We start from the raw sequence: 27,072 nt of genomic DNA, 5'->3' as shown, positions 1-27,072 counted from the left end.
ATGTGAAGACTTGGTGTTTTGTGTGACTGATGGTCATTTTGGATGACAAAATCTGCCCTGGAAAAGTGTCGTTTTGGACTGGGTTCGCTGGCCAACATAGTGGAGGTGAAAACATAGTTCTCGGTCGGGAAGGAACCCGACACTCATCTAGTGTAGGTGACTCCACAGCTTGTCCATCGTCGCTAATATTTATTCTGTTCACCGATGCACCGTCACTTCCTTCATTCAACAAAGTCTCGAAGTGTTGCTTCCACCTGGCAGCCACTTCGGTTTTATTTTTTTTATTCCTTTCTTTATTTGTTAGGCACTATGTGTTCTTAACCGCTACTGTGCCGAGATCTACTGTGGTATTCTGCTGTACAGAATCCGCACAGAATCTATTTTTAGATTTCCATTACCATTATTGATGTCGGTGCCAGTCCATCTCGTCATGAGTCCATTGTGTCCGTTTGTCCATGTCGTGTATCCATTAGATCGTTGCATTGTTCTGTTGCCATTTATCCGGGTAACGTTGGAGGAATGCCTCCGAGAAGAACAAGTTGTCAGTCGTCATCAAGCAGCCGTGACGGTAAGGCGCGTACCCCAAACGCCACCGTATGGGCTGCGGATCCGACGACTGACGAGGGTTTGTTGGAGGGGCTGGGAATCGAACCCATGACCATTCGCTTGTAAGGCGAACGTGTAGCCAACTACGCTACGGGACCCCCACTTCGGTTTTATATGTCAGCAAATTCTCTTGTTGGTCGTTGCACATGACGGGAGATGGCGCTGTCTTTCTCCGCACTCCATTGACAGACTCATAAAACCTTCGCATATCGTTCTGCTCCATTTTTTCCTGCGCCTCACTGATAACTTGTTCTTCGTACTCTTTCTTCTTCCAGCGCCGGTGGGTTCGTTTTTCGGCTGCTCTTGCTTCCTTGTACCGATCTCTATTCGATCGGGTACCCGACACCAACAAGCTTCTGGCAACGTTCTTCTCGTCTGTCACTCTCTGACGCTCCACATCGAACCAACCCGTCCTGGGTCGCCTCTGTGCAGTGCCTACCACTTCTCGTGATGTTGTGCTCAGCGCTCCGTGAATCGACTCCCATAGATCGTTGAAGTTGTCGCTAACGTTGATTGCACTTATCCGTTCGTTGAGCTTCTGGCGGTACTCAGCCGATACTCCTTCCGCCGACAATCGCTGGATATTTTAACGCATCGTTCGCTGTGATCTTTCGATACAGTTGACAATTGTGATCGAATTTTACTGTCAACCAGGTAGTGATCAGAGTCAATGTTCGGACCACACATCGATAACATCCGAGAAATGGCGCCCATCCACCAGAACATGGTCTATCTGGTTGCAAGTTTCACCATTTGGGTGTCTCCAGGTGTGCTTTCGGTTGTTCTTTCGTGCAAAGTAGGTGTTACTGATGGCCATCCCTCTGGCAGCAGCAAAACTTACTAGCCGTCATTGGTAACGGAGTGAAGGCTCTCCCTGCCGATTATGGGACGGAAAAAGCCATCTCTACCGACCTGAGCGTTAGCGTCTCCGATAACAATTTTCACGTCATGCTTTGGGCACTCTCCATAGGCTTTACAGACATTCATAAAATACTAATACCAGCTCCACCTGATCGTGGTTGGTCCACTCTAATGCCTAAGTTTTCGTAAATTCTTGCTTTCAGATTTGTTGGTTATTCCCATCAAAATGATTTACCCTGAAAATAGACTGTTTTGTTGCTTGTTAATCATGCCTAGAACTGCATATTCATGAGCCTTAAATTTTTTTCAACTAATATGACACGGGGCCCTCCTTAGCCGTGCGGTAAGACGCGCGGCTACAAAGCAAGACCATGCTGAGGGTGGCTGGGTTCGATTCCCGATGCCGGTCTAGGCAATTTTCGGATTGGAAATTGTCTCGACTTCCCTGGGCATAAAAGTATCATCGTGCTAGCCTCATGATATACGAATGCAAAAATGGTAACCTGGCTTAGAAACCTCGCAGTTAATAACTGTGGAAGTGCTTAATGAACACTAAGCTGCGAGGCGGCTCTGTCCCAGTGTGGGGATGTAATGCCAATGAGAAGAGAAGAAGAAGAAGAAGAATGACACGGTAAAAAAATCAAACAAAAGCAATCAAATTGATTTAACTCTGCTAATTGCAAATAGGGGCAGTAGGGGCAATATGAACATACGGGGCAATATGAGCCACCCTCATTTTGAGCTGATTGACAAGTTTTATCATGTAAAAGTTATATGATCTTTGAGAGGATGCTCCACATATGCATCAACGTGGAAACCGCATTGAAATTCAATTCAAACATGAAAATACACTTGAAAATGTAAATTTTTGCTGCATAGGCAAAATTATTATAAGATTTGAAGTTTATAAATAAGGTTTTGACACAAAACTGATTAAAATACAGGTTAAAAATACACCACAATCAAAAGATATATTAAAATTGAATATTGTGCACACATGTTTGTATTGATACAAATCTGAATTTATTATAAAACTTTTTTTTTCCAAAACCGGTCTTTATGGGGCAATATGGGCATACCTGCACAGAGCAAGATATCAGGCCTTAAAATGCGAACAAGTTCAAATTTCAGAAGTCAAATACAAGAATATTATCATATATGTAAGATTCATTACGGAAAAATTACATCAGCGCATTACTGCGATTGAAACAGAAAAAATGACCATTGACCAATTGAAATGTGGCTGTTCAAACGGTGAAGAGTGACAAATCGGTTCAGTCCGCTGTTGTGCGGTTTTTTAATTTTATTTGGTATGGAATACTCACAACTGTTGTAGGAATATCATATTCTTCCATATTACGATACTTTTTTTCGCCTAAATAAAGGTTTTGGATGGGTGGCCCATACTGCCCCAAATGGTGGCTCATATTGCCCCGTATAGTCGGGAACACACATTGAAATCAATACATTTTCAAAAGTGCATTCCAACAATTTCCAAACGCATTTTTCGTCATTCATCGACGTAATATGAAAGGTAACATTCTCTAGTATAAGTCAACTACATTTAAACGATGTTTTTTTGAGTTTTTCGGCGCTTTTCGGAACGATTTCCTTAGGTGGCCCATATTGCCCCGATCACCCCTACTGACAAAAAATTTCTTCGGGTTATTTTAGTTGAAGCTTTGCCCTTTATGTGTTTCATAATAAAACCCGGGGAATATTGAGAGAAAAAACTTCACTATCAGAGTTGAAATTAACATTTTTTTAAACAAATTTTATTGTATCTGCATTTATTAATTTTTTTTTCTTCGCTTTTGTACCTTATTTTCTGCACACCATTTGAAAGCTTATAAAATAACCTTTGTAACGATGTATTAATATCACAAAAAAATATAAAACAAGTATTTAAAGAAATAGTTGAAAAACAAACATTTTTTTCTGAAAATTTGTCTAATTTTTCACCATTTTTTGACACCTAGCATCTCTGGAACTAAAGCACGTAGAGACTTCAAATTTTGGATTTTTCTTAATCAGAATATTGGTAATCTTGAAAAAAATATTTAAAAATGATTTAGGACACATGACATTTTCGATTAATGGCCGCCTGAAATCCTGTGGATAGGCAGCTTGACGTACAGTGCGTTATCAGTAGTCTCGCTTTGAATACTAGAGTCTGAAAATATTTCCTTATAATCAAGGAAGTGTCAAAATCTAACTGTAGGTGGATCAATCTGGTTTTTAGTTCAAACATTTAAACGTTTTCTTTTGTAATTGATTTGTTCTTGTCTTCTCTAAACAGTTGCGGATGTTCGGACTAATCAATTAGCTATTTTTATTAGCCTTAAGATTGTATTTTCAAAAAAAAAAACATATAAAGGTATATAGACAGGTTACATACCTCATTTACAGGTAATTCACTTATCATCATCGCTATCTCCAAGATCACTCTGCTCAGTATCGCTGGCTCGTTCCAATTCCATTTCCTCCTCATCGCTATCTTCTTGCTCGTCCTCGACCTCTTTCTTTCCCTTTTCCGCCTTCCGCTCGCTACCTTCTTCTACCTTTTTGGCTTTTTTGGTGTTTCGTTTTTCAAATGCCACACGCACCAAGTTGCCCTCCTGGAACTTGTACTTACTATTGGTGGCCGCCAACAGCTTCTCGTTCATACCCTTTTCGAAGCGTTCACGTGGTCCGGTAATTTTCGGAACAGGCACTGAATTGGGATCCGCTTTGTTCACGTACAACGGAAACGTCAGTTGGATGTCTGTCATTGGTTTCAGATAAATGGTTCGCATGTTTTGCCATCCTCCGGGATATTGAGTCTTCATGGCTTGCAGGAGAGATTCTGCATTCTCCACGGCCTTATCTAGAGGCATTTTATGTGTGGCAAACTGAATTTCCGTTATCCTTCCCGTGTTAGTTTGTTTGTATGTGACCCTTCCCAACGCCTTGTTGAGGCTTTTGACAATCTTCTCATCCTTTTCCAATATGACCGGAGTAGGATTCTTGCAGCGCCTGATAAAATTATTTCCGAGGAAATTAAACACGTGTCCGTTTATCCGAGCATCCACCAAAAATCGATCGAATCTATGAACCAATTTCAGCTTCATTTCATACTCGCGGTAATCCTGCTTAAGCTGGCGGAACGGAATGACCTGTGTGATATAGTCGACTCCAAGCTGCCGCAACTTGTCGGTCCAGAAGTTTTGTGTGTCTTCGTGATCGTGCTTCCGCCCTCGTTCCATATCCTTCACAATCAAACAGATGTCATCGCCCTTCTGGTAAATCGCATTGGGAAGTTGCCTGTAAATAGTAAATCAATTACACGCCTTTCATTTAGATGGTAATCTGAGCAGAGCTTACACTCTACAGTTTCGGCTTGGCACATCAGGGATTTTAAGCGAAGCGATCTGCAATCCGTACTTCAAGTCCTCTCCGAAAAGATTCTTCTTTTGATCGAATCCACCATCCAATGCTTTTTTGCATGCCTTTAGCGCCGATTTAATGACCTTTTGGCTAACCAATGTTTCGTTGACTTCATTTTCTTTTTGGAGCTCCAGCATATGTTCTGGTTCAGTATTGTTGGCAGCCTGTAGAAAACGAAAGAAAATTCATTTTTTAACAAGCATAAAATATACATTTTCAAATCCTGTTGAACCTAACACGATTATCAGAATTTTTCTTTTGATAATTACCTTATTCTTCTGGGTAGCATTCACCTTGTTTGCAACTCCTTTCTTCAATTTAACAGATTTGTCTGGCTTTACGTCGTGTTTCTTCTGAGCAACAACCTCTGCCTTGGACACCAGCTGAAGTTTCGCCTTCGCAGATTCTGCTGATTTGGTTTTATTTTTCTTTTTGACCGCCTGCACCTTTTTTTCGGCAAATGTGTGAGGCGTAACGGAAGCCGCTGCTAGGCCGTCAGTTTTCTTTTGCTTCATTTTAACGATATCATTCTTGGATTGTTTCAATTCGTGCAGCTTCGAATTTTCGGGTTTTACCTTTTTCGATGATTTTACCTTCATGTTTGCACAGGTGTTTTAGCAAATATGTTAAATTTCAACCAAGTTTTTATAAAAAAAATGATAAATTTCAATGCACGTGTTTACTGGACGACTATCGATGAACAAAAACAACATGCTTTGTGTTGCGGTTTTCAAAATGACAGATTTCTGATGTGCGTTGAACCGGTTTAACCGGTAAAACCACGGATCCTTTTTTAAGAGATGGGCGAATACTTTTCGTGACGCAAATGGATATTGCCTGATTTTCTCAAAATTGCACGCGGCGTACCCTTCAGGAAAGGTACCGCCGCGCTTTCCGTACCCCGTTTACTTGATTCTTATGGGTGAATAGCATTGCGGTGTATCGTTTGGCGCGGCCGTACCTTTCGACAGCCATTCGCCGCGTGAAGTTTTGTGCAAGTACCCATTTGGGAACATTACAAACACCGCGCAGTGTATCATATCCACCCGCATAATAAAAAAACAACATGTTATGGGTCTGCCCGAATAAAAAATATTATAGAAAAACAATACAATTTATTGTAACATTACTATCAAAAACAATAAATTGACCTTAGATTATACTGTAGATGAAATAATAGAAATACATTAGAATGTATTGTTATGAACCATTCAATTAATTGTAAATGAAGTTTTCGCATTAGAACGTACGGGTTGTTAAGTATCGTAACTATACAAAATCTGAGATTTTTTCATGCACTTGTTTGTCAAACAATAGAGTGTATCGTAATTATATTGTTGAAATGTCCGAAGAAAACCGTTCGAGTTACATTAGATTTAACTGTATTTTTATAGTAAAACAATACGATATTGGATTTCCTAATTATGACGGCTTTAACGTTCAACAATTAAATTTAGAAAAAAAAATAATGCATTTTTTACGCAATGGGGTAAATATTGTTTAGCATTTTGAATAAAGTTTTCATAAGTTATCAATAATTAAAACTTATGTACTAAAATAGTCCAAAAACAATTGCAAGTACTGTTACGTTAGAGAACTATGTTTACGTATTATATCCACGGTGTTGATACAATATGTGTAACCGTCAAAACACAATATATCCTATTGTATACCGTAGATCATATGGTAATCCAATTCTTCACACTATTGAGCCTATGGTACTGTTTTATCCGGGTGTCTCAATTGTATAATTAAACTGAAATTAAACTTAAAAGTGACATTTTAATAATTATCGAATAACCCTGCTCGCAGAGCAAGATTACTTTTGACAGATATCTAATCATTTTCCATCGATGTCCTATTGGAATTGTTGGGTAGCACCAGCCATTCTTATAACGGGGTGATTTTTTAATTTTCGAACTGTCACTTTTAAGTTTAATTCTCCAAATGAGACAGACTCTATATGGTCAGAATCAATATTACGATGTAAGATATAGCGTCACAGTTTACGTTGCGGTAATCGAATACTTTTCGATCGATTCAACCATAACTGCTCGAAAACATCACTAAATGTCAACATATAACATGCTGTCTCTAAAATGTTCTTTATTTCCTGCATTATATGTCAACATTTTATCATACTGTTGAGCGAAAATCTTGCACGCGAAAACAGACGATTTTTTATGGTGACATAATTTAACAACGCATTCAACATATTGTTATTTGTCAAATAACCGTACCACAAACTGTTATGGGTCAAACACAATTGGTACGTTTGCGTGCGTTTTGACAGTTTTTCCATGGGAAAACTGTCAAAACGCACGCAAACGTATCAATTGTGTTTGGCCCATTACAGTTGGGATTCGCTGGTTGGGATTTTAATACTTGGGTCACTTTTTAATTGGGCCTCCGTTGGTTGGGCCATGGCCCAACTAAAAAGCACCTGTACGTCAAAATTCAATGTAAACACGGAAAACGGGATTGGGCGTCACTGGACATCATTTGTGATGTTCAAGTCGAAATACACGTGTTCAAATGGCTGTCAGTTGACCCAACTAAAAAACCGAATTCGTTAGTTGGGCCGAGGTCGTGGCCCAACCAGCGAATCGCGACTGTAAAACTTTATATGAGATTGTTCATTTACAGTTGTCAACAGTAAAGGATACTGTTGTCGACCGCACGGGAAAATATCCATGTACAGTTTGTAATTATGCGGGCAGAAAATCTGACTACGTTTCGACAGTTTCCCATGTAAAAATGTTGGAGTTCGAGTTCGAACATCCCGCATAATTGAAAACAATATGCAGTGAGATTTGCATGAGAGTAGAACTGACATTTGTTCAAAGTAAAAAACTGCTACGTGTGACTGCAATTGCGAGTGCTCTCAGAAATCAATCGCTCGCACGAGTGATTTGCTTGTAACGTCTGACGGAGCCTTAACAATACTGCTTGATTTAGGGGAATGATATCTACCTCACTAATAGAGGTAATAAACTATAGAGGAAGATTGTCGCTGTCATCACTGGCGAAACATCTTTTGCTGGCGAGGATAGGGCACTAAATGTCAACAAAGGAAAAATCAGTACGTTTTGACAGATAGGTACCCAACATGTTTGGGGACGATAACAAAGGGAACCGCAGCGAAAATCGTCCTCTATAGTTTATTACCTCAGATTACCTCTATTACACACGATGATGTGTTATTTTACACTTCAAATTTTGAACAACTGGGTTGAATCTATGTAATATTGTATGCATTTACGTACGGATATTACACACATGCAATGTAATGGAAAAAAGTTACTTCACAACATGTGTACTTTTCAGGCGATGTAAATTTACATCGGAATTGTGTTTATTTGCATTTCATTTTTGCCATTACATCAGATTTTTTGATGCGTCGTTGAAGTTACGTCGTTGTACATTACAATATTTTTTGCTGTGTATAAACAAAAACGAAAAACTTGTTTTTCGGCCACAAAATCTAATTTCATTCCTATTTTTGCAGTGCAACACTGCCACCTGAAAACGTTTTCACTTTTGCGAGCGAAAAATTTGCTAGTGCTGCACTAGCAAGCGCAATTCCGTTTTTGCGAGTTGAAAACTTTTAACGCTTAGCAGTCACACATTGCGTTTGCGTTTGCTTATGAGTTGTCATTTGTTTGCATGCAATCACTTTCAGTGTAGTCAGACAGGCAAATTTTTGACAGTTGTCACTTTCTGCGAGCAAAATGCTCGTTGCGAGTGATTTCTCGCTTAACTTTTCAAAAGGACCTAAGTAACATTTTTTCATGAATTAATTTGAGTACAGTAGACGTTCGGTAACTGCAAGTCATCCCGCATAATTACAAACTGTACATGGATATTTTCCCGTGTGATCGACAACAGTATCCTTTACTGTTGACAACTGTAAATGAACAATCTCATATAAAGTTTTAACAGTTTGTGGTACGGTTATTTGACAAATTACATTATGTTGAATGAGTTGTTAAGTTGTGTCACCATAAAAATCGGTCTTTTTCGAGTGCAAAATTTTCGCTCAATAGCATATTAAAATGTTGACATATAATGCAGAAAATAAGCAACATTTTAGAGACAGCATGTTATATGTTGACATTTAGTGAGAATGTCGAGCAGTTATGGTTGAATCGATCGAAAAGTATTCGATAACCGCAACGTAAACCATAGATATAATTATCAAGATGTTGGAGTCAGAGCAAATTAGTACTCATTTTATGGTTCCATGTACTAATAGGTCGGTACCCAGTAAAACAAAGCAACGCTTCAACATAAATCATTGTTCTAATTTTGTACTGTTGTCAAGGTTATCGACTTGGTTGTTTATTTAATGTTTTCCTATGGTTGGCGGAGGTTCAAGAAAAACGATTTTATTTATTTTCTGTAACTTCAATATCTTTATTTGCTTTTCAGATCAACGCCAAAAATTCTGTGTTCCTTGCTAATGCATACCGACTATTTTGTGGATTGATGGATTGCATGGATCAATGATTGGATGAGCCTTCGATCGATATTTGATGGAAATCAAAAAAGTGTTCCCGGAGAAATATGGATTTTGACTCCGGGGAAATTTAATAGAATTTCTTCTGAAAGTTCAGAAGTTCATTGTCCTTCCAAAACTTCCTCGATATCAGTATCAGCCGTCAGATAAACCACCTTAGGACAATCGACTAGGAAATTTCTCTCCATTAGCGTAATATACAGCTACACATTTGTTTTCCCGGCAAATGGCACCACTATGCATACTTTTTTACTTCCCACGCCATTTATAACGATCACATTTCTTTTTATTTGGTTGTCCGATGAAAACAAGTCTAATCTATTTTTTATCAACTTGCAACTGCCGCATGAGAGTAATCAAAGCTCTTTAACGAAAGTATGCGTCAATAAACATAAAGGCGATGGTCAGATATTACTCTGCTAGGCAGCAAATACCCACTCACGCAACTGATCATCAACTCCTCCATCGTACCGCTCCAGATCACGATCTTATACCGATCAGATCATACCGATCTGCCAACGCCACGAAACTTCAATGATGGTCAGTTGATGGTGGATTTGGTCAACTTTTTTGCCACCCTCTTCGCCACCCTCAAATCCTCGAACGAACGTTCAACGTTTCATGAAATGTTGATGGAGACTGTCCATAATAGTTTTGGAAAATCAGTACCGCACTCATATTCCGAACACTCGCTTCTAAATTGCATTTTAAATTTATTGCATTATTCTTTCCATATGATATTATATTATATTATAATATATTGTGCAGGCTTTGTTGTCTTTTTGCCAATGGTACCGCATTGTCCCAACGGTTCTGGCCGGAATTCTCATCGATAAAGATCTCGGATGCGAAAATCGTCAATTCACCGCGCATTGTCTGGCTGCCGTAGAGGCTTGGATACGGCTGTTGCATCTGGTAGGCGCCAGTGAGAGGTATATTATAGCAGAAAACCAATCGCGATGACAAACGCTTGTGAGATATCTTCACGACAACCGGAAAGGTATGATAAAATGCCCAAAAATTAAAATATTTAATTAATAGTAACGGAAAAAGCAATATGTACCTGTTTGAAGTTTGCATTCATGTACTCCTACCGATGTATGGTCATACAATGTAATCACTAGCCCCGCAATAGTTAACTTAATCCCACGTATTTCTGGCCAGTCTTTCTAAAAAATAACCGCAGCTGTGGAACGGCTTCCTTGCATGCCTGCTGTAGGTTTTTTAAGAAGAGCATGTTTGATTAAATTACAAGGATTTCATTTTTTAATTGTAACAATTACTTACCAACAGCTTCCATTTTCGAAGTTTGTTTTTGTTTGAAGAAAAAACTTTCGAAAATGTTGCTATGACAGCCGTGCTAAAACTTGTTCTAAAGGGGCACCAATAGATTACGTACTGAAGCGACGATTTCATTGCTGGGTACCGAAGATCGTTCATAGCATGCGAAACAGGAACCACAAAAAATCGCCAGTTTCATATTGATTGTTGCGTAAACTGTGAAGCTATATCTTACATCGTAATAATGATTCTGACCATATAACATGTTGTTTTTTATTATGCGGGATTTAACTGCAATGCTTTTTAACTGCAATTCGATAGTTGCAACAGTTTTGCAGTTATCGGACCGCTAAACTTCAAACCGATGTCAAACTCAATGACAGCTACATTGCGCTACACATTTGGATGCACTTTTATTGCATCTGACGTCGATTGACAACAGTTTGACGTCTAGAATGCGTTTTGCAGTTATCGAACGGCTACTGTACTGCAATCGAAAACTTTCATGTTTTTCTGTTGACTGCGCTATATTCAAATTAATTCATGAAAAAAATGTTACTTAGGTCCTTTTGAAAAGTTAAGCGAGATTTGCTTGCAACGTATGAGGGCACCTTTACACAATTCACTTACCTTGTCTAAACAAAAGATATTTTAGTTACTAGATAAAGATTGTCGCTGTCGTCGCTGTCCGGAACATCTTTCGCTGGCGAGGATAGGGGAGCTATATGCTAAAGAAGGGAAATCCATACGATTTGACAGGTATGTACCACATATGTTTCGGACAGCAGAACAAAGGGAACCGAAGCGACAATTTTATTTATTGCCATTTCCAGCTCTCGATGGATTTTTGGGAAAATCATAGATCGCACTTTGAGCAGTGATGTCAAATATTTTACAATATCTATTATTATTCCAAGCTTCATCTAAATGCATGAAACTTGGAAATAACCGTCTGTTGAACCACTATTGCAATTATTGTAATATGCTTCCGCAAAGAATTCAAATTATAACTAACTTGAAAGTAGCGAAAAGATTAACTTTCACTACAAATCATTATTATTTTTCAAGAGTTTGATCAAACAAATGTACTGGCAACCCTGCCGAGCCCACGTGTTCATTTGAAAACATAAACAACTTTTGTTGGCGCCAACCCGTTTCACCCGATTCATCAGCCCGCCAACCGGGAGAACAAAGGATTTTGACATCTCGCACTTATGACTATCTCGCACTTCTGAAGTGCGGAGTCCAACGAGGTGGGAAGTGCGCAATAACTAAAATATCTTTTGTCTTGTAAGCTTAGGAGAAACTAACAATTGTTATCCCCTCGTATCCTTCTGCCCCTTGAATATCAGGGTTCCCACAAAAACAGAGCATTGTCAGTCTGAGACAGTACACGAGTGAAAAGAGATCAACAATACAAGTGTCGGAACTAAACGAAACGTTTTTAATCTTTCTTCGGGAAGGAAGCCCTCAGTCTAAACGTAGCATAAGCGAGAAATCTGAAGCAGACCCCACACGAGGCATATATTGACAATACTTTTTTCGTCAAACTTTTCATCAAACTTTTCTTCAATATTTTCACTGATTAGCCGGCATGGCCGTAGCTGAAGAAAAACTCAATTTTTTCTTGAACTAATACGAATCAAATAGCGGTATAACGCACAAAACACGCACACACTCAACCGTCATCGACTCCTGTGGGCAAACTGCGGAGGGAGGGGAGGAGAAATATTGAAAAGAATATCAAACTTTTCTGATTTCCCTCAATATTTGCTTCAATATTTTGGGTTCGCACTCACACGATCAATCTTTTTCTTCAATAATCACGAGTTTGTCAAACTTTTTCCGTCGTGTAGGGTCCGCTTGAAAGTGTCACATATTGCGAGAAGATTGAAAAATTCGAACCGGGGTCCGACGGTCGACTGTCGGAAAGCTGTTCCGCAAACGTCAAATCACTTGTTGCACGGTACAAAGTTTTGGATTATTTTTTCGGTGTGAATGTTGATTATTAAAATCAACGAAAATATGCAACTTTAAACGAGTGTTACATGCCGCTATATTTTTTAAACAAGTTTTATGGTACTTTAAAGGCATTTTGTCATATATTTATGTGATTTTGAAACATCTCAGTTTCCTCGAATCTTCTTGATATCAAGAAATATCAACACTTTTCGTACAGTGCATGCCATTTTGAAGTTTCCGACACTCAGTCTGCTTCTTCTTTGCTCCGCAAAATTAGAATTTTTCTCTTTTCTCGCAAAGGGCATGAACCGCATTCTCTCGGCAACCGTTGTGATAGCAAGTTGGGAAGTATAGCCTTGTGAACAATCAAGTCGCGGCGACACGTGTAAATAGCATATTTTTCAAAGGAAAAAACTTAATTTAGATTTATGACCTGTTAAATAGTGAATAAGTGATTATTTTTTCGACATTGATAGATAGCTTTTAGAGAAAAAGTGCTCCATTAGTTTTTACTTCTTTTAGCGGTAAGTACTTATTGTAAGACTCCATTTTGTACAGTTATTTTTAAGGTTAGGTTAGTGCATTCGAGTGGGGCTGGGAATTCCATGCGTCCACCGAAATGAGTCAGGATTCACGCAGTGATGATGCAAGAGGGGGAGATGATCCTCAGCTTGACATGACCTCAGATAGTTTTGACTCCGCAAATGAAGAAACGGAAACAAACACACAGGATCAGCGACACAGAACAAACGATTCGGACACTAGCGACGAAACCGACAAAGGGGGAAAGAGAAGAAAATCTAGCACAGGCGCGTACAAAAAAGTAGTGACTGACAAACAAAACGAACCAAATGAATCGACAAATCAGGAATACCAACAGGTGAACAGGAAAAAACGGAAAGAAAAGCTAGGCAATGTTTTTGACGATGGCTGGATTAAAAACCCAACCTTCACGACATTTTTCATTGAACCGGAAACGAACGGCGTTCCACAGAATGACAAAAACGACGCAAGGGGTAGGAAAATACACGTGATGGAAATAGCGAAAGTTTTGCATAACATTCAGGTTAGGAACTACAAGACACTCACTGAAGCAGGCAGAAATAGGTTTAAAATTACCTTCGACAAACCAAGTCAGGCAGAAACATTGATTAATTCGAAATTGCTAGCTGAAACATTCAAGTACAAGGTCTACGTACCTAATATGTTTAAGCAAACTATCGGAGTGATCAGGAATATTCCACCGTCCATAACTGAGAGCGAAATACTGGAGAATATTAGCGCGAGTAGGAAAGTTCAGAAGGTAGAAAGAATTAAACGAATGTACAACAAGGAACTGATACCAACGTATTCCGTGAAAGTATTCGTTGAGGGAGACAGGCTTCCGGAAGCCATCGAGATTTATGGAATTCCAGCGAAAGTAGAAGTTTACATCTTTCCACTGAGGGTATGTTTTAACTGCTGGCGCTATGGCCACAAAGCCGTAGCATGCAAAGGTAAAGTCAGATGCAAAAACTGTGGACTAGAACATAACGACAAACAATGCGACTCTATTGTGAAAAAATGCATAAATTGCAACGGAGAACATGGTGCAAACGATACCAACTGCCCAGAAAAACACAGACAAGATCAAATTCGAACAGCAATGGCCAACCGAAAACTAACGTTCTCAGAAGCCTCTAAACAACATCCCAAACCAAACAAATCCCAACAAATACGATTACAGTCCACTACCCAATTCCCACCACTCAGTCCAACTACAAACCAAACAATCACCGCACAATACAACCAAATAACTAAATCCTCAAAACCCAAACCTCCACTTCATAAGCATGTTTTTCCACAACCCGAAATTGTTCAAGAACCAGTTCACGAGTTTAAAGAAAATCCTCACAAAGTAACAGAAATAGAAAAATTGAAACAGGAACTCAAAATAGAAATAATGAACGAAATAGGCAAAACCGGAATTTTCGACAAAATCAAAAAAATACAAGAGCAAATTAATGCTCAAACAAGTAAAAATGTAACAGACTGGAATTCAGATTTATTATTAATTAACATCAACGAACAACTCGGATCTATCTTGCAAACAGCTCTGTAAGAATAATAATGTACATTTTTTCCTTGCTTGACAATGGCCAACGCAACGAAAAACATAAAAATACTTCAATATAATATCAATAGTGTACGTCCTTCCGAGACACGAGCACTTCTCTCAAATTTTCTCTTAGAAAACAAAATTGACATAGCGATTTTGTCTGAAATTTGGCTCAAACCTTCTGAAGTTATTAACTTCACAGGGTACAAATTTCCCAAAGCCCTTAGATCTAAAGGATATGGGGGAGTAGGGTTTTTAGTAAAAAATAATATTGCATTCAAAGAAATAACCTTACCTAATCTTGACCCCATTGAAGTTATAGCAATCCAAACACTGAACACAATTGAACCAATCACCTTCTTTTCTATCTACATACCACCATCACCAATAAATAACAATCAAATAAAAGATCCACTCAAAAAACTACTATCATTCATAAATAATTTAAAGACACACACAATATTAGCAGGAGATTTCAACGCTCACCACCCAACTTGGAATTCAGCCAATAACACATGTCCCAGAGGAGAACTTTTAGTAAATCTGTTAGACGATACCGACCTACTAGTAATGAACGATGGCTCACCAACATTAATTAAACCACCAAACACCCGTCCCTCTGCACTAGATTTAACTCTTGCTACACCACAAATAGCCACCAAGATAGACTGGGAAGTTTTAGATGAGGAGCTGTCAGGTAATCATAAGCTGGTCACATTCAAAATAATAGACTCTATGAACTCCATCCCATTCAAGCAAGTTGTAGTTAACAAGAAAAAAGCCATAAAACTAATTAATAAAATAGATGTAAATAGAATAAATAATGCCTCAGACCTACAGGAATCTCTAGATGAATGCATAGATAAATCTCTTTACAATATAACAGACAATAAAATAGTACCTAAAAAATGGTGGACCTCTGAAATCAAAGAATTGCTAGATTATAAAAATGAGCAACTTAAAAACTATTTCAGGAATTTAACGATGCAAAACTTTCTAGGATTTCGCAAAGCTAAGGCTAAACTCAAATCTGTTATCAGAAGAGAGAAAAGGAAGTCTTTTAACACACTGATAAAAGAACTAACCCCAAATCTACCACCAAAAATACTATGGAATACGGTTAGAATGTTGAGTGGAGGATTTCGTAAAAAGGACAATCTGATTTTAATGAATAACGTAGAACTGGCTCAAAAATTCATAGATACAAATTTTCCACCAATAGATAATATGTTAGTTTACACCCCAAAAACAGAAAAAACCACCTCCATACAAATCACTAAGACAGATTTTATAAACACTCTCAGACACAAAAAAGACTCATCAGCACCCGGAAACGATTACATCTCCTACTGCATTTTAAAACAGCTAAAACCAGAACTTATAGATAAAATAGTAGACATATTAAACGAGGTATTGACAAACAGAACAATTCCAAACCACTGGAGAACAGTTAAAATAGTTCCTATTCATAAAGCAGGTAAACAACAAATGGATCCATTAGCTTATAGACCAATTTCTTTAATACAAGTCTTCCTTAAATCAATAAACATAGTTGTCAAGAAAGGTGTCGAGGACTATCTAGAAAATAACAAAATCATCCCCAGGTGCTCATTTGGTTTTAGGAAAAGATCATCCTCAGTAAATTGCGTCAATTTTATGATGTCAAAAATTCAGGAAGCAAAAAGGAAAAGCTTAATACCACTAGTGACCTTCCTGGACCTATCAAAAGCATTTGATAATGTAGACATAGACATATTACTCAATATACTGACAATGACGGGAATACCCACAGACTTAGTTGACTGGCTATACTTTTACCTAAAGGAAAGAAAAGTAACGATTACCCTAAACAATGGCACTACCATTTCTTCAACAACGAACAAAGGGCTCCCACAAGGGTGCCCTCTATCGCCATTATTGTTTAATCTATACACTTCAAATATTCACGATCTAGTAGAAGAAGATGTAATTTTTTTCCAATTTGCTGATGATTTTGGGATTCTCATAATGTCCAAAAACCTCATAGATGCTACAAACAAAATGAACGAGATCCTAAGTAAAGTACAGTCAACCTTCACTGAACTTAAATTGAATTTAAATCCGGAAAAGTCAGCTACAGTATGCTTTACCAATAAATACCATGATAATTTAGGTATTAAAATAAATGGAATAAACATCCCATCCGAGCCTTTTCAGAAATACCTTGGTATATGGTTAGATCATAAATTGAAATTTAAAAAACACATATCAGAAACAGTATTCAAAATCAGAAAGAAAACGAATGTTCTAAAAATGTTAAGCAAAAAGAACGGTGGAGCCCATCCCAAAGTCATGTTACAAATTAACAAATCACTTGTACGATCACATATTGACTATGGTATTTCTATATACGGTTCTGCATGTAGAACAGATTTAAACAGGATTCAGGTTGCACAAAATGTAGGGCTGAGGTTATCATTAAGACTATTGAAATCCACTCCCAATCATGTTGTATTGAGTGAAACTGGAGAATTGCCGATAGATCTTAGAGCAAACATCCTGACATTGAAAGAAACAGCTAAAGCTTTATATTTCAGGAACAGTCCAATATTAGAGTCATTGTCTCCAATAATATTCTCCAATAACTACCCTAAATTTTTAAGTTTTTTAGAGCACAATGCCACTATTCATAATTATCTCCTACTTCAACTCTGCTCTATAAATAGCTCAATCCCCAACTTTGAAACTAATAAACTAGAAATCTATCTCAACTTAGGAACCATAGTCCAAAAAAACACAAATAAATTAATTTTGAAAACTATAGCTCTACAAACAATTCAGAATAACTACCTTGAACATTATAAAATATATACAGATGGGACAAAAACTAATACAGGAACAGGATTTGGATTTTATGATTCACAGACTTTAGTATCAGTTAGCCACAAACTAAACCCACTTTTCTCTATAGCAAATGCAGAATTAGTAGGCATACTAGAAGCAATCAAATACGGACACAAACAGGGTAAAAAGAAAATTTGTATACTAACGGACTCGAAAAGTGGATGTCAGATGATACTAAATGGCAGAAATTTAGAGAACTATTTAGTTAACGAAATTTATATCTTTCTGGAGCAAAACGACGTGGATAAAGTAATTATCCAATGGATACCCAGCCATATAGGTATCTTGGGCAATGAGAGAGCGGATACAGCTGCAAAGCTCAGTTTGAACTTGCAAACGACTTTCCCAATAGGCTTGACCTTAGGCGACGTGATACTAACATGCAGGAATACTATCATAGAAGATTGGAATAGCAGATACAGAATAATTTCTGAGGAAAAGGGGATTAAACATTTCGAAATCATGGACAAAGTAAACGAAAAACCGTGGTTCTACAAAATGCCTTTCAATACAATGGACACCATACGACTCTCTAGGGTTAGATCGTTACACACAGCGACAAAGGAAAGACTACATAACTGGGGTCTTATCACGTCTTCATTGTGTGAATCTTGTAATACCATTGAAAACCTATCCCACATCTTATTCGAATGCACTAAATACAATACAATTCGTCATAAGTACCCGGCATTAAATAATAAAAAAGATATAATTGAAATAGCTAAAACAAAGTCTTACAGTGAGTACAAACAAATTGCCAACTACCTGGAAGAAGTTAAGATAAGTGTTTGAGCCGACTTAACGTAGGGCTTGTGCTAAAATATTGTTAGATAATTGTTTAAATCATCAATTTGATTCAATGTAGTTGAATAATCAACATCACGACAACAGTGAATAAATACTTACCTTTAAACGCGGTTTTCGTTATGTCACTATGGACACAAAACTTGACAACACTTGGCTATATGGATCAACAATGGTCTGTGCCAAAAAAGAGAGAAAAAAAAAAAAAAAAAAGGGCCTGAACGCTAAACCGGTTGTTAAGCTCTGGAAACACTATCTCGGTAAACGTCATCTTCTTGGTTCTCTCTCTCTCGGAAAGTCGCCAAAAGGCAAAGCAAAGCATCAGTTCGTTTTTAGAGTTCGAGGACAGTGGTTGTTATTTCGAGGTCCTTGAAATTTTTTGTTAGGCCGATGGCCGAGTTTATTCAAAAGATTTTAATTACTATTGTGAAATAATGATAATAAATTGCGTTATTCTAATAAGTTTCAATGTTTAAGTGAAATTCATTTGATCTGATTCTCCATTTGTATTAATGGAAAACGGTTTCCGAATAGGTACGAATTTGGTGTAGGGAACAAAGTAGAACAAAAAGAATAAAAGCATCTCCGTTATTGTTTATTTTGATTAGCGCGTACGCAAAAGCTCATAAAAACAGAAATTCGATCCGTATTTGAAATCTGTAGATAAGTGAATTAGGTTTGTGAAAGTTGACGATTTTTGTGCGGTGGTGACACCCCACCAAATGCGAAGGAAGAAAGTTGTTATTGCAAAAACTGCGAGCGAAGCAAAATATTCGTAAAATTTTGCCACAACCCATTTCAAAAGAGAAGGCGTTTGGCTGTGTGTAAATCGTGTTTGCCTTCGCCAAGTGAAGTGTCGTCGGCTGCCTGAACTGGTGGAGGAGAATAAACACACGGCCCGCGCGGAAAGGATTTAGCAGCAAGCCGCTGATGGAGCTGAGCGCTGAGAGTTTGAAGGCGGACTTGGAGTGTTTGTGTTCGTGAAAAATTATTCAATCGTTCCGTCATATTGCAATTCACCGAACAAAAATATATAATACGTGTGTGCTCAGAAGCTGGTTATTCTGTAAAATAGCTTTATAGAATTGGAGTGGCGCAACGGAATCAGCAGGAGAAGCAACATTTATCGGGGGCCACCGAAATTAACGCTGCGCTGGTAAGTTGCGTTTTTGTAGAGCTGATAGCTGAGTAAAATATTGCGTAGTCAATCTCGTTTAAGTGTACTTAACATGATTATTGCCGAGACGACCTTTCACCCCACTTATTTAGAAGTGGAATCTGTTGAAATCTTCACGAAGAAATCAAGCTCTATCTGGTAAAAGGGCGAATGTCGCAAGAGAGGATTCTCTTCGTCGACTTCCCCTCTTTTAAATAAAAGTGACAAGCAGTGGATTTCATCGCGGTTTATCACCTCAGAATGCAAGTTTTCAATGTTTTTTTTTCGTTCTGAGGGGAAAAACCGCAACGAAATCATCCGCTTGTCACTTTAATTTAAAAGAGGGGAAGTCGGCGAAGAGAATTCTCTCTTGCGACATTCGCCCTTATTCCAGATAGAGCTTGAAATAGTTGTTTATGTATTTTTTTATGTACATAGGCATGCCGCATGGAAACATATTGGGCTGTCCATAAGTAGAAAGGAATAGAATCTATATGATGCCAATTTTGTGTGACGTACTTTATGGATGTTTTATGTGTTGCATAGAATTAAAATTATTCATATCCTCATTCGTTTACAACCTTAGGTGGTGCAATTTGCTCAAAAACTTTATGGTCTTGTTTAAATCAAATCATATGCGTGGAGCTTTTTATTTGGTGAAACGGTGAACGGTGTAGTTTGTTTCTGCAGTGCAGTGATAAATAAAAATCAATTAACGTGTGAAATTGATCAAGTGCCGCGGGAAATACATTTCCTTTGCGTGCCCAAGTGTTTTCTGCATCGAAATAACTAGCCGACAGGTTGTCGCTGCTGGTTATTTTCGTTTAATTGTGGATTTTCTGCCCCAGCAGCAGCTGGCGGCCGGTAACATTTCTGCGCCTTTATTGTTTCTTTGTGTTTTGTGTCGTCTGCATTGGTACCGTTTGAGCTGTGTGAAGGTAGTAGCGAGATGGTTGAGTGCAGTGAGTGCGGTATGGGGGTCCTGCCCAGCGATTTGCCTATGAGTTGTTCGGGTTGTGGTTGCGCTAAAGTGTACCACTACAAGTGCACTTCCATGACCAAACCATTGGCAAAGCTGGTCACGGAGAATGTAAATGTTGTGTTCAAGTGTGATCAATGTTTATCAAGCCAGTGTTGTGGCGAGCAGAATATTCTGTTCTCGAACACACAAAAGTTGGAAGAAGAGATGAAGAAGATTTCTTCACTCTCTGATTCGATCGGTGGTATTCGAGACAATATTGCTGCTCAGATAAACATCGCGTTGAAAGACAGGATGGAGCAATTGGGGAAAAAGGTACAAAATGCCTTAGACAATGCAGTCTCTGGTTTTCGGGATTTAATTGGAAATGAGTTGGAAAATATGAAAGGTTCATTTTACAATTTGATGCGCGCAGTAAAGTAGATGCAATGAATGTAATGCAAGGTTCATCTCGTTCGACTTCGAGTCGGCACTTAATCCCAGAGGTAAAAGCGAAAGGTTCAGGAAGCAGACGACGCGTCTGATGATGTTTTTAATGAAAAGGTTAGTTTCGCGGATATTGTTAAGAAGAAGTGCACTGGGATGAAAAGTAATAGTAGTAATAAAACTAAGACAAAAGTACGACCGCTAATGATGTGAAGGTTGTTCGTAAGGCTCGTCCGGTTATAGTGATAAAACCGAAAGAGTCCAACCAGAGTAGCGATGATACTCGGAAATTTTGACTACCAAATTAGATCCAAAACACACAAAATCAGTAACTTTAGAAACGGGAAAAACGGCTCTATTATTGCTGAGTGTGCAACAGGATATAGTATTAATGTTGTGAAAGAAGGCATTCAAAGCGAGTTGGGTGAAAATTACAATGCTGTTGTTCCTCATCGGTGCCAAGGTTAAAAGTGATGGGCATGAGCGAGAACTTTCCTCCGATGACTTCATTCAGATTTTAAAAGATCAGAATGAAGACATCGCTATCAATGATGTAAAAGTAATACGGGTGTTTGAAAATCCTCGTTTCAAATACAACAAGTACAACGTTGTGATTGAAGTCGATAAAGACAGTCATAGCTGTTTGTTGACCGCGAAGAAAGTAAATATAAGGTTTGATCGGTGCCTTGTTGTTCCTGAGATTAGTATTCTTAGGTGTTTCCAATGTGGAGAATTTGGGCACATGAGCACAGATTGCAAAACGCTATCGCGTGCTCTAAGTGCAGTGGACCTCACAAGACATCTGAATGCACGTCATCTGTATTGAAATGTGTTAATTGTAATAAAATGAATCAAGAACGTAAAACGAATTTGGACGTTAAAGAACACGGAGCATTCAGTACTGAATGCAAAGTGTATAAAAGATTAGTTGATCGCAAAAAGAGCAGCTTGCATTTCAATGAATAGCAACCAAGTTCTAGTATGAATGTAAATAAATTCGATATTTTGTATTTGAACATTGCAGGTCTCTCTACAAACTACGTTGCATTACGTCAGCTTGTAGAAGATAAACGTTTTTAGTCTTTTTATCTGAAACGCATATCGTTGACAGTGATTCTTTCGAACAGTAAAGTATCCCGGGTTACAGTGTAGCTGCTTGTTTATCACATTCAAGACACACTGGCGGTGTTGCTATTTATGTCAAAGAATCGGTTCAATTCAAGCTTCAATTGAACGAAGTTTGTGATGGTAACTGGTGCGGAGGCATTGCAGGTGAACGTGGCAGGAAGATGGGTAACTATGGAGTTTTTATATCACTCTCCCAGTTCAAATGACCAGCGATTTGTTGAAATTTTGGAGAACTGGTTGGAGATGTTCATAGATCCTAGTAAATTAAAAATACACGCTGGCGATTTTAATATCAATTGGTGTGACATCCATAATTCGAATCATTTGAAACGGTTAGCAGACTTGGTCGATTTGAAACCAAAGCTCATCGATTACACACGTATTTCTCAGCACAGTAGAACTTTAATTGATCATGTATATTCTAATTTCGATTCCGTTAGTACGGTAACGATTTGTGATTTGAAAATAACCGATCATGAAACTCTAGTAATTAACGTAGATGATAATAGTGATAATAATAGTGATCTTATCAAATTAAAGTGCTGGAGAAAATATTCAAAACAAGCTATCTCGGGTCTTGTCGCAAGAAACGTGGATTTTCAATCAAACGTCGGTTCGTTAGATCAAAATCAGCTGTTCTTACTGACGTTTTGAAAACCTGTACCAATAATCTAATAGAACATACAGGGCTGTTACAACAGTCGCGGATTTCGCGATTTTCGCGTTTTTCGCGAATTTCGCGGATTTGTCGCGGATTTACCCTTCCAGTCGCGAAAATCGCGGTTCCTTCAAACATTGTCGCGAAAATCGCGGATTTATAACTACACTCTCGCGAAAATCGCGATTTTCCCAATTTAATTTTAGGATAAATTCAACATGTCGATTATTTGGGCGTTTCCAGAATAAGCAATCCGTCAAAGATCCAAACACATGGTATTCGAATAACCTTTGAATAGTCGTATGGATGTTGGTTTAAGTGGACTAATAGAAAGTCTGTCGAATTGCATTTATAGATTACTGAAATGCCGAGAATTATTTATTTTATTGCCTAGAACTTTTGTGCCACTAATTTCGGAATTACAATTATGATTACTTGCGCTGCATAGAGGGTCGACGATAAAGTTGGATCAAACGCATTAATACTCACACATGCAACTGACGGGACGGAACTGATAGCTGATCGAAGCTGTCGAAGCTTTGTGTTTTTGATTTATAATATTCGGTTCAATGCCAATGAGGAAAGGAATCAGAAGGATTCCTTTCGCAAGCCAACCTTGGGTCCCGCCAATAGCAGGGTACATATAATAGCAATTTAAATTAAGAGGAAGGCCGGACCAGAAGGGCCGCCTTGTGAGCCAACCAAGGGCTTCGCCAGTTATTTTGAATTAAAATTGTCACATTAAAATTATTGTAAGGATAAAATTTGGTAGAGAAAAAACACAAAAACACTAATAAAATGGACAAAAAATGGCATGATAGGATTCCCGCGGTTCCAGCTTCTCCCTGAGGACTAGAATCCTGGGGTTCCGCCGCTTTGCATGACTCCTTATCCTAGGTTGGTGGGAACCTGATTCATCTGCATCCTAGAGTGTCTCTTGCTGCTGAAGGATTGAGGTCTAGGTTGGGAATGCCACGCTTTGGTCATCCTCGGCAATATCTGCTGTCAAACAGAAAGTCCTTGTGGATTGTTCGACCTCTCTTTTTGTTGAGAAAGGATCAGATCGCATGTCAATGGTTGGGGCGATATTCAGAAATCCGAATATCGTCGGTGGAACGATAGATATAGGTTTTTTTCATTGCTCGACCATCAGTTGCATCAAGTTTTGTATCATGCTTAATGACTCCCACTATTGCAGGCATCATTCAAACCATTCGATATTCGTCCTTTGTTTTATTATGTATTCCAATAACTTTGTGTAGGCTAGTTTTTTTTCAGTTCAATGTGTTTTTGTTCCATTACCTGTGCTTCAAAATTCATCGCTGTTCTTATATCCATTGAGAGTTTATTCGTGATTACTTAGTTGGAACAAACTGCCTGACTGAACTTGAGCCTTGAGACTCCAAAAGACTCCTACGATGGATAGCACATACGGCGTTGTAATGCTCACTATAGATGGCTAATCGCTAGATCCTGGCAAGTCCCTCCTTCGTTTGGGAGACTACTCACTTACGAACTAGTTTGCACATGTGGGGCAGAATCTAACTATTTCCGCTTACTAAGCTTCACTCCGATATAGATTCATTAACTCTTACGTACTCAGTTAATCCTGGGCCAACAGCTAAAAAGCGCTGAAGTTTATGAAGTCACTGAAGTTTAGTACCCTCAGGTCTACTTCAATTGGAAAACACCATCCTGTACGCGACCTACTATGAAGCCTACCTACGGTCTCTTTTGGTACCTCTAGTGCATGTTATCTTTGCTTGATGCTCTTCTGGCAAATGAACAACGTGTCGAGTCTGCCGTGTTATATAAACTTAGCAATCCCCATCCATTATTTCATACGTAGTGGTAATTACATCATTTTTCAAATCGTGAACATTATCCAAGTTTTTAAAAATTCGTAGGTCTTAGAACCGTTCCTGTCCGCCTCTGGTATCATTTCGCCTGAGTGCTTTTAAATCAGATTTGTCAAGCTTTGTTCGGGCCTCTGCAGAGCTGTGTCGCTTGCTTTTGAAGAAATTGTCTTATTTCCTAACTGGCGGATTGATGGAAGTGCAAAATCCAATGACTGATCAATAAATAGTCGGACGGATTATTGGTGCGTCCATATGCCCTTGTAAAACGATGGTAGATATTAGAAAAAAAAACTAGCGTACTAAAAAATATAATTCAAATATATCCCTTGATCTGACTGGTATTTACCTATGACAACAGACTGCCATCTGCCCAACCAACTTATAACTAAATGTATCTATACAACATCGATTAGAATGGAGGGTTTCCCGGAAACAATAAAAAATTAATTTCTTTCAGGCATAGTTCAACACTACACACTGCACTTTTCTGTGGCTCGTGATATGGTTGAAGCGTAACGCTATGCAGTTTTGGGTATCACATAAATTAGCGAATGTTCTTTCATTTTCTTTTCTACCGACGAATATGCCAATAGATTAGAAGCAAAAATATTGAAATTTCGCATTTATAAAACGTGTTTTGAAGTAAAAAACTATATTTTTGTTTGTCGCGGATTTGTTTCTACAGTCGCGGAATTCAATTTGCCAGTCGCGGATTTCGCGGATTGGAATTCGACTAATTTGTAACAGCCCTGAACATAAATATGTATCTCTGAAAAACTCGAACAGCTGGTACAATCTGGATCTTTTACGATTCAAACGTAAAAGGGACAAATTGTACAGAAAATTTTGTAGAAGTAATAATGCTATTCATTGGAAAGGTATCAGGTCGCGCGTAATAAATATTCGCATATGTTGAAAAAACGAGATGCGAATATATTCAGAGGAAAATTGATCAGCATCAAAACAACAGCAAAGAGTTATGGAAAATTTTGAAATCCTTGTTAAAACCTAATAGTAGCAAACCGCGATCCATAACCTTCGATGGCACATTAGAACAGTCAGAACAAGTTATTGCAGATAAATTCAATCAATATTTCGTCAACAGTGTCTCACTGATTAACCAGTCAATTGAGTTAGTTGATGAGCCTGACGAAATAAAACAGCCGATTAATTTTAATTGTAGATTTGATGGATTTCACCCAATAACATTAGAAGAACTTGAAAAATATTTGCTTTTCAATTGGAAAACGGCTGGAGTCGATAATGTTAATGCCAAGGTAATACAAGACTGCTTTGATGTCATCGGACACAACTTGCTGGACCTTATAAATGAATCTTTACGAACTGGGCACGTGCCACAAGTTTGGAAGGAATCTCTAGTGATTCCGATTCAAAAAGTTGCTGGGACGATTAAAGCCGAAGAGTTTCGTCCTATCAATATGTTGCACACATTAGAGAAAATTTTGGAACTTGTAGTAAAAGGCCAGCTGCTTGAGTATTTGAATAGAAATAACTTGCTGATACCGGAACAATCGGAATATCGAGAAGGTCATTCTTGTGAAACCGCATTGAACTTGGTATTAGCAAAATGGAAGGAAAATGTAGAGCGTAGAGATGTAGATACGATTGTTGCTGTGTTCTTGGATCTAAAACGCGCTTTTGAGACAATTTCTCGGCCCTTATTGTTGAGCACAATCAAGCGCTTTGGAATTTCGGGATCTGCATACAATTGGTTTGAAAGCTATTTGTCTGACAGATCTCAAAGGACTGCTTTTAATGATTCTGTTTCTAGTCCCGTGGAGAACACGCTAGGAGTGCCACAGGGAAGTGTATTAGGGCCTATTTTATTCATTATGTATATAAATGACATGCGACGAGTCTTACGATTTTGTGATATAAATCTTTTTGCTGATGACACCGTGATATTCATTGCAGCTAAAAGTTATTGCAGATGCCGTTTCACGCTTGAACGAGGATTTACACTCTCTAAGTAGATGGTTGAAATACAAGCAATTGAAATTGAATATTAATAAAACAAAATACATGGTAATTTCGCGAACCCGAGTAAATGAGGATGTCTCTGTTAAAATTGATGATGAGACAATTGATCGCGTCCGCGATATTAAATATCTTGGCGTGATTATTGATGACAAGCTAAAATTTGACATACATATTGACAATGTTATCAAGAAAATAGCCAAGAAGTATGGAATGCTCTGTCGATTAAAACACGATTTGACTATTGGTAGCAAAATACTCTTGTATAAATCAATCATCTCTCCTCATCTGGATTTTGCCCTTCCATCCTTTTCTTGGCTAACGAAACACAAATATCGAGTTTGCAGCGCTTACAAAATAAAATAATGCGTTTGATTTTAAAATGTGATAGATTCACTTCCTCAACTTTCCTGTTGGACGCCTTACAA

The 27,072-nt window shown here is 38.2% G+C and overlaps 3 protein-coding genes across 6 annotated transcripts in view; 1 reads left to right on the top strand and 2 right to left on the bottom strand.

Annotated features, from left to right (window-relative positions):
* Window positions 1-27,072, bottom strand: part of LOC134217603 (collagenase-like) — a 457,454-nt gene that overhangs the window by 401,404 nt on the left and 28,978 nt on the right. The window lies entirely within an intron of this gene.
* LOC134217587 (ribosomal L1 domain-containing protein CG13096) lies at window positions 3,797-5,618 on the bottom strand. Its single transcript, XM_062696367.1, has 3 exons — window positions 5,163-5,618; window positions 4,831-5,057; window positions 3,797-4,770 (listed from the first exon to the last, which is right to left on the bottom strand). Exons 1-3 carry the CDS (start codon window positions 5,490-5,492, stop codon window positions 3,882-3,884), a joined length of 1,446 nt encoding a protein of 481 aa, XP_062552351.1. The 5' UTR covers window positions 5,493-5,618; the 3' UTR covers window positions 3,797-3,881.
* Window positions 18,771-27,072, top strand: part of LOC134217600 (protein draper-like) — a 102,760-nt gene continuing 94,458 nt past the window's right edge. For 2 of the 4 annotated variants that reach the window (XM_062696378.1, XM_062696379.1), the window contains exon 1: window positions 18,771-19,596. The gene's annotated coding sequence lies outside the window, so the exon portion shown is untranslated. The remainder of the gene's footprint in view (window positions 19,597-27,072) is intronic. The other 2 variants (XM_062696376.1, XM_062696375.1) reach the window with 2 other exon arrangements.

This window comes from Armigeres subalbatus, chromosome 2 (genome assembly GCF_024139115.2).
Source record: "Armigeres subalbatus isolate Guangzhou_Male chromosome 2, GZ_Asu_2, whole genome shotgun sequence".
Classification (NCBI taxonomy): Eukaryota; Metazoa; Arthropoda; class Insecta; order Diptera; family Culicidae; genus Armigeres; species Armigeres subalbatus.
Note: the sequence above shows the minus strand (reverse complement) of the source record. Positions and strands in the feature narration are given on the sequence as shown.

Bases quoted from the DNA above. Each gene is read 5' to 3' on its own strand.
- LOC134217587 (XM_062696367.1), bottom strand. From the start codon at position 5,492: ATGAAGGTAAAATCATCGAAAAAGGTAAAACCCGAAAATTCGAAGCTG. The intron at 5,058-5,162 runs GTAATTATCAAA...CGTTTTCTACAG, and splicing joins ATGCTACCCAGAAGAATAAG to GCTGCCAACAATACTGAACC. The intron at 4,771-4,830 runs GTAAGCTCTGCT...TACTATTTACAG, and splicing joins CCAAGCCGAAACTGTAGAGT to GCAACTTCCCAATGCGATTT.